The sequence below is a fragment of the Glycine soja genome, chromosome 19, assembly GCF_004193775.1.
Source record: "Glycine soja cultivar W05 chromosome 19, ASM419377v2, whole genome shotgun sequence".
Classification (NCBI taxonomy): Eukaryota; Viridiplantae; Streptophyta; class Magnoliopsida; order Fabales; family Fabaceae; genus Glycine; species Glycine soja.
In genome coordinates, this window is record NC_041020.1 from 11,893,225 (window position 1) to 11,902,290 (window position 9,066).

Consider the following 9,066-nt stretch of genomic DNA (forward strand, 5'->3'; position numbering starts at 1 on the left):
ATTAACACTAGATGAATGATGACTCATGTTGGTTCCTAAATGTGCTTTTGGTCCCTGTAAATTAATGTTTTTTCGATTCCTGTAAGTTCATTTTTCTAATTTTAGTCCTTGTTCGCTCTTTTTCAATTTTTGTTTCTGTAAGATATTGTGCTCATTTTTTGTTCCTACTGTAAGATATTTTGTTCATTTTTGAAAACCATAAACTTACAAGGATTAAAAATGAGCAAAAAACTTATAGGAACCAAAATTGGAAAAGCATAAACTTATTATAAGGACTAAAATTAGAAAAATGAACACAATGACCAAATATAAAAAAACACAAACATAAAAGGACCAAGAACATATTTAGGCCTCTACTTATTATATGAATTTTCCATAAGGAACAAATTTTGAGCCAAAACAACAAGAACACTTCCATTCTCACTTCTTTTTATTTTTCTTGTCAACTTGTATGATTTTTTTTATTTTATCCAAATCACTTGGTTCTTTTTATATAATTTTTGTCTAGATGCCTAGAAAATTCAGTAAAAAGTTATGCTCAAAATTCACAGTGACAAATTCCCAGTAATTTTTATAAGTTCGTATGTCCAAGCTGCCAGCACCAGCGATTACAGACTTTGAATTTTTTAAGCATGGTATATTGATTTCCTTTGGTTAACTTTCAACTTTCCTATGTATGTTAAATTCACTAGGCCTATTTACCACAGCTTTAGGAGTTCAACATTCACTTAGGATCAAAATTTCAGCCAGCAATTCAATCACTAAAACTCAAATTCACAATAGACACAATCATAAGGAAACCTAAAAGTTCAAGAAAAGCTTCACAATCAAAGACTCTCTAAGAATTATGCATGAAGATGTTAAGGACTAATTAACATGCAAGATTTGACTCAAATCAAATTATAGGCTAAAAAAATTTCATACACTCATGAACAAATGAGTTAGACAAAGAAACAAGAAAAATAAAATTCAACATAACATAAGGAATCTTATGTGACAAGTTTCATGACTAGACATGACTTTTATGACAAAACTACAATAGGTGAATATGTCATTCTAGATTTTTGAGGTTTTCTTCTACTTTAATGTTTTTGTAAGAATTTTATGGTTTAGGTTTCAGCCAAAATAATTGACAATATAAAACTCAAAGGAACCTAAACTCAACACAATTCATGGTTCAAGAACAAGAACAAGGAATTTGAACCATAGAAAATCAAATCTAGCTTCTATAGCAAGCTTAATCGGTGGAACTTCTAAAAAATAATGTTAACAACATTCAGCACAAGACACGTGAGGAGATACATGGAGAGAAACGAAGAAACAACAATGGAGGAGAAAGTAAAGCTGAAAATTAGTGGAGGTTTAAGGAGCACCTACTTGAAGCTCTTGTGCTCTGATACCACTTGTTGGAAGCTTGCTTATGAAGCTTCTATGGAGGCTGGATCTTTGAGCTTCAATAAGGTCCTTCAATGGTGATTTTTAGCCATGGAATTGCAGCGAAAGATAAAGGAGACGAGGTTAGAGGAGACATCATCCACTAGAGAATAAGCCATGGAAGGAGAAGCTTCACCACCAAGAGAGTGGCTTGGATAAGAAGCTTAAAGAGGAAGCTTCACTGGAGGAAGAGAATACGAGAGAGAGAGGGGGGGGGGGGGCGAGGTGTGGGAATTGAAGGAGATTAGAGTGAGAAGTTGAACTTTGAAGTGTTTCTCACAAGTTTTTCATTCATCAAAGTTACGACAAGTGTTACGCATGCTTTTATTTATAGCCTAGCACATGGGAAGCTTCCTTGAGAAGCAAGGAAGGTAGCTTCCTAGGGAAGCAAGGAAGAAAGCTTTCTTGAGAAGCTAGAGGGGGGCTACTCACACCCCTCCAATAGCTAAGCTCACCCCCATGCCAAAATACATGAAAATACAAAAAAGTTCCTACTACAAAGACTACTCAAAATGCCCTGAAATACAAGGCTAAAACTTATACTAATAGGGTACCCTTAACTTGTACCCTTAATTTGTAGGGACCCTACAAATCTAAAATGACCAAAATACAAGGCACAAAAGAAGGAAAACTTATTCTAATATTTACAAAGAAAAATGGACCCAACCTTGACCCATGGGCCCATAAATCTACCTTCAGGTTCATGAGAACCCTATGGTCTTCTTCAACAGCTCTAGTCCAACCCTCTTGGAACCTCTTACTCATGGCTCTGGTGACTGGTCCCTTCCCAGGGAGGATTGCATCAAATATGTTTAGCCAAGGATCAATTCCATCATGAGAAGACTCAGCACATTGACATCAGATACCACTTTATCCATGTTGAGAAGAGGCTCGAAATCCAGAAAGTTGATACCACTTCATTCATGGATTATCTAGTCACGTAGAAAGGAGTGTTCAGTCTAGTGGTTCATTAACATAGCTTGTGTTGTAATTGTAATTGTTTTCTTTTTCTTATTTGCTTTTCTAACAGTTTTCTAGTTGGACAGTTAGTTGTTTTCTCCTTTATAATGAGATTTATGTTTTACATTCAAAGAGCTTGAGAGTGTATTTAACACCTTTCATTCCAAATTTCGTTATTTGCAATAAATTTAACAATTTATGCGATATCTTTTCTCATTCTATGATCTAAGCTTCCCTATCTAAATAGTATTTCTCAAATATTTCCCAACAAGAAATATGGAAAGCACAAACCACAAACCAAAAACAGGGTAGTAAAAACCCAAATAGAAGAGGAAATGAAACATAGATGTTCGAACGGTTTGATCAAGAAACCCATATGCCTAATAATAGAAACAATAATGGAGTCAGATTTAGTGCTTATATAGATATATTAGTTGTTCTTCCAAGATAATCACAACATGCAACAACAAATATATTATTTAGATTCAGTGCTTACCAAAATGGATTCAGTGTCTCCACATCTATTTTCTCCTCCACTTTATCCGATGTGAAACTGCACCATGGTCGACGCACCATGATATTACGAGAAATAGAGAAATAAAGAAAGAGAACAACGAAGATGAGGTTATAAAAATTAGGCTGTTGAAGATAGAGACACAAACAACGTAGTCTCTTCATCACCGTTCTCTAACCATTTTACTACTAGATCCATGACTTTAGTGGCAAAATCACTGTGTGAGAGAGAAGAATTGCGGTTTGATGCGCTGCTGGTGGTTTGGGGCGAGGTTATGGTGGGTGGAGGCACATAAGATAAGAATGAGAAGGGGCACAGGTTCCCATTCATCCAAACCCATAATACAAAATGGGAATGGGTGCGAGAGGGTTACTAGAGTGGAGCATGAGAGTGAAAGTTGGAGGCGAGAGTGGGAGGGGGTTTTGTGATGTTGAAGGAAACAAAACATTTTCACATTTTAGAGTGACTTTGGTTTAGTGATATAGAGGGAAAGACGAAATGAGACGGTGTGTATTTGTTTATGGATAGTAAAAGGGGTACATATGATGGCTGATTAATTAGTCTCCCTTAAGGGTGACCGCAAAATCAGTAACTGATTAAAATTTGCAATACCCAACCTCTAAAATGATATTTTTACCCCCAAATCTTTAAAGTCAATTTTTCCATATAAGAAAAGGTGTTTTTGGAAAAAAAATGTTGGACCAAGTCCCCTTGAGTACTTGTCATGCATTTCTCTCAAAGTTATATGACATAGACATATTACACCCTGAAATCGGGTATAAAATTCAAAAGTTATGCTTGATCAAATAAAGCAATGGAAACATAATTCCATTTTAGACAAGAAAACTAGTATGGAATAATGCCAAGTTGACAAAGAGTACCAGGATTGAGAAAAATCCCTCCTTCAGTTATCTTTGTATCCCTTGATTTGTATCCAGGACTCATTCATAAATTGAGATGAATGAATGGCTACTTTCTTCTCTAAAGTGTAAAGCGGTGATAAATATATATCCGAAATAACAAAAATTCTGAATTAATTTCTGAATGTGAAAAAGTGTAATGATTATGTATCGACATTAAGTTTTGTGGATCATTTTGTCCTTATGATATAATATGCGTAGCAATTTAACATTAAATTATAAAATTTAAGGAATAATTTGACAATAAGTTATAAAGTTTAGTGGCAAATTTAAAAATAAGTTGTATGGTAGGACGTAATCATCACCTTTTTTATACATTTAAGACTAAACCAGAATTTTTATTTTTTTTCAAAAATTACATTATCGATGTAAGAACGAAGGTGGTCCTATAAAAAAAAAACAAGGTGACTATTTATTCAATGACTTAGTTATTTCCTACTACAACTATTTCCTTTAAGGTTGGGTTTACCTATCCAAAATAAATAAAAACTAAAATACTATTCTGTTTCAGTTTGAAAGTTTTCTATCTCCACGGGAAATTATTTATTAAAACTAAGCCCCGAAGCAATTCCAGCAGGTCGTGCAAAGTCAAAAGTTATATATCTAACATTTAATATATTCCGCTGTACGTTCATATCTTCGAACATTTCTATGTCATTGGATTACTTTAGTTGTATATGAAAACAAGTCACACGACACCAACAATTAATATAATTTCGGGTTGCAATAATCTGAGTCTTTGATTAATTGTGGACAGGACCAATCAGAAATAGTCTCTAATCCCTTCATAAAATATCAATTTTCCACCTACTACCTCTGGTGACCATGTTTAAACTTGTAACAGTTCCTCAAGCTAAAAAAAGATTAGTTAATAAATGAAGTAATATTTTAAATATTTAATAAAACAGTTATCACTAAGTCTATGAAACTGAGACACAGTCTAAACTGATCTGTGATTGAATTAAAAGGCTTCCCATTATAAAATAATAAAATAGACGAGGTAATACCGAAACACTTGCTTTTTCCTGTAGAGCGTCTACTACTACGTCTACACATTGATTAGGCACGCATGTAGTTGTTAAGGAATGATTCCTCATCAAATAAATAATTAATTACGGTCAAGATAAAATGCAAACCAATTCAATGCTTCATACTTATAAATAGCAATCAGCAAGCTCTACATAAATCACAATTCAATCATCACAAGCAATTACATATAGCACAATTGTTTAAGAGTGTATTACTAAGGAAAAACAATGAAAGTTGTGTACTTCCTTGTTGCCATCTTGGCTTTGACATCCTCTCTTGTCTCTGCCTATGATCCTAGTCCTCTGCAAGATTTCTGTGTGGCAGCCAAAGAAAAAGATGGTGGTATGTAAAAACATTAATCCTTATACCATTGGCATCATATATATAGACGTTGTCTAGAATTATTGTGATTGATGATTTTTATTAATTAAGACCTTGTGCCTTGTATTTGTAGTGTTTGTGAACGGGAAATTTTGCAAGGACCCTAAGCTTGTCAAAGCTGAAGATTTCTTCAGACATGTAGAACCGGGGAAGACTGACAACCCAGTAGGTTCAAACGTGACTCAGGTGTTTGTTGATCAACTACCGGGACTAAACACGCTTGGCATAGCTTTGGCTCGCATAGATTTTGCACCAAAGGGTTTGAACGCTCCCCACACTCACCCTCGCGGCACTGAGATCCTTATAGTCCTTGAGGGTACTCTTTATGTTGGATTTGTGACTTCCAATCAAGATGGAAATCGCCTCTTCACCAAAGTGCTGAACAAGGGTGATGTGTTTGTGTTCCCAATTGGTCTGATTCATTTCCAATTGAATGTGGGATATGGCAATGCTGTTGCCATTGCTGGCCTTAGCAGTCAAAATCCAGGAGCTATCACTATTGCAAATGCTTTGTTTAAAGCTAATCCGCCTATTTCTTCTGAGGTTCTCACCAAAGCTTTCCAGGTGGACAAGACTATAATCGATTATCTTCAAAAGCAATCTTGGTACGACAACAATAACTAATTTGGGAGTATGGAGGATCATTTCGCACTGTCTAGTTATTGGATAATTGATCACTTTAATTATTATTTCAGTCACGCCATACATTAGACCTAATAAATAAAACCTTTGTGGATTATAATTTTTTACATATAATATTTGTTCTGTTTGGAGTTCGATTTGGTTAATACTTGCCCTACGCGTCTGCTACCACGGGCATATTCAGTTTGGCTGGTTTTAGGTAACAGGTAGAAGATATTTTCAGGTAACAAACATATTAATTAATACCCTAAGTCACCCATAAATTGTCCCTACATTGAAGTCTGCCTAGTCCACCATACTACATACCCTTAAAGGCCAAAGCATTTACAACGGTGTTTACAATTTAAACCTAAAGTTCAGCAAGAGAAAGGATAAGTTTGAAAATTAACTGACTATTAATTGTCTCATGAAGTGAGACAAAATCTTAACAGTTAGTATTTAATTTAACGAATAGATTCCCCAACACTATGAAAATGATGGATTTGGCTCAGCAGCGATGTACTCTAGTATAAGATTATTTTTAGTTATTGATATTTTTTTAAAAATATAACTAGAAATTTAATTTATATATAAGAGATATTTCAAATGAGAAATAAAAAGAATTAATTTTAACCATACACTTAAAAAATTTCAATGATTGAGATTAGAAATTAATTTTAACAAGTCACCTGATTTTCAATTTCCATATATCTCCTTCCTTCTTTCCTTTCTGACCCACTTGAGAAGAATTTCAAATTAATTTTTCTTTGCCTTTTTGCCTTTTTGTTTGTCGATCATTCGGAATCTCATTTGAGAAAGATTTCAAATTAATTTATCACACACTCTCTTTTTGTTTTGCCTTTTTCTTTCCTAGTGTATGCTCTTTCTCTGGAATCAAATTCCTCTGAATCAATTCTCTTACTAAAAATAAAAAAATTAAGCACTGATTATAGAACATGCCACTTAATGGATAGAAGAAAAAGGATATTGCCGAAATTCAGAGTATTATTCTCTAATTTCACAGATTAAAAACTAACACTTTGAAAATTGGAAGGATAATTCATAATTGTTTGAAGGAAGGCCAAAGAAAGTTAAACAGGAAACGGTATTGCGTGCCAAAGAAGGTGAAGACAAAGAAGAGAGAAAAAGAGTGCATGAATCTTAACCCTCCCATGCTTCTCCACCACAACAGAACGGTGTTTGCGAAAAACTACATCGGTTAAGCAAAACTGAAATGCTATAAAGATTCATATGAAAAAACACTCAATGATATTAGAAAAAATTATAGAAAAACACATGGTAACTTGTTAGAGAAAAATGTCCTACGTTGATTTATTTTTTTCTTGGTAGTAGTTAATTTAATTATCGAATATTACAATAAGTGTTTTTAAAAGAGTTAAGTAGCGATAAGGTATTTTAATCCTTAAAAGATATTTTATCCTCGAAATTTACTTGAACCAAACAGTTCTGGACACGACTTCCTCATCATACACTCCACCTACTAATTTGCATTGAGGAGTAGTTCCTCCTCAAACAATCTTCATCAAAGGAATCACCTCCCTTCTTTGCCGTCTCACCTTTCAATCTTCGACTTCAAGAAGACAACGTTTCATCAGTCAAGTTCTTTTTACTTGAATATTTCCCAACTCGATCATATGTGATGGAGAATCATGAACATACTTCAAAGTTTATAAAAATGAAAGACACTATGAATATTTAAAAGTGACAGGAGTAAAACAATTTGGTAGGTGTGTGTGAGGAAAAGAAATGAGATGTGTGTGTAGAAGAGAGGGATAGAAAAGAAAATAGTAAAAAACAAAAAGAAATAGGTGATGTAATGAGTAATGGAATTACGGTTTTTTTAGAAAGAGAGATGAATGATAAAAATATTTAAATATGATAAGTAATATAAATGGACAACATGAGAGAGAAGTAGAGAAAAGATAAATAGAGTTGATGACAACTAACAAGGCATGAAGAACTCCTTGATATCAATTACAACAGATTTATTTCGATCATGCTAAAATGGTACATAGGTTCAATATTTCCAAATTATAATAATTGAACTGATGACAAAGGATGCTACACCATTATATATATATATATATATATATATATATATATATATATATATATATATATATATAACTTTTCTTTTTTACAGAATATGTTTTCATCTCTAGGAGGATTATGAAGATGGGGATGAATTGTGAAGCTGGATTTATGTGTGCACAAGTCTCACGTACAGTGCATCAAACAGGTGGCTCGTGCACAGGAACCAATACCCGGGCTGCAAACCAAAAACAAATTTTGTTGACTATGAAAATGAAGATTATCTTATTTGTAATTCGGATTTTTAGACCTCCATTAATTGCTTCTTGATTTAATGTTAAAGGGGCGTAGAGAATATTCAATGTATATATGAAAATTGTAACAAATTAAAGGGTACTAAGATCTCCGGATCAATTCATCTTTATAAATAATTTTTATAGCCTGTACATTTGTTTATTTCGGTTCAGTTCAATATATGAACCTATATTTGCTCCCATTAACATGTTAATTATATTTAATTATATTCAAGGTTGGTAAGAGTATAAGAGCACATTTATATAGATTGTGTTTGATGGTGCTTACCTGAAAAATCTTGTAAGTTTTGTTTATAATCTGCCTTGTGGAATCCAAGTTAATGTTATGCTATGTTTTTCATTTCATTTTTTCCTTTTGCAGACAAGATTTTGCAATAGAGTTCTTGGCTATCTTATTTTTGGCACTATTAGAATATTTTTCATAAAGGTTGAATATGTGCTTGAAGATTGCAATGAGGTGCTCATCAAAATCAACAAATTTGTCGTCAACAATGAAGGCTTATTCTATTGTTTGAGTAATACACTGTTAAGTGAAACAGAATTTGTGTGTAAAACTAAGGGAATAATTTTTAGCCTTACGTGAATAATGTTTCTTCCATTTTATCTATGCAAGTATTTTTGTTATTATTTATCTTCAGCTCTTCACTAATACTAGTGTATGCTCTTCCACTTCAATGTATATAGTTAGAAAGAGCATAAAGAGTGCAAAAGGCTTAGTTCGTTAACCTTTCCCAAGAGAATCCCATCGTACTTCACTTACTGCACACTGTGTAAAAAGATAGAGAGAATAATATACAATTTCCATTCTTCCTAATAGATTCTACAAGCCTTCCATGTAAGT

The 9,066-nt window shown here is 33.4% G+C and overlaps 1 protein-coding gene across 1 annotated transcript; it reads left to right on the top strand.

Moving 5' to 3' along the window:
- The first annotated feature begins 5,010 nt into the window (after positions 1 to 5,010).
- LOC114399488 (germin-like protein subfamily 1 member 7) lies at positions 5,011 to 5,994 on the top strand. The gene is made up of 2 exons (XM_028361685.1): positions 5,011 to 5,199; positions 5,312 to 5,994. The coding sequence occupies exons 1-2, from the start codon at positions 5,085 to 5,087 to the stop codon at positions 5,860 to 5,862; spliced, it is 666 nt and encodes a 221-aa protein (XP_028217486.1). The 5' UTR covers positions 5,011 to 5,084; the 3' UTR covers positions 5,863 to 5,994.
- Positions 5,995 to 9,066: the final 3,072 nt, after the last annotated feature.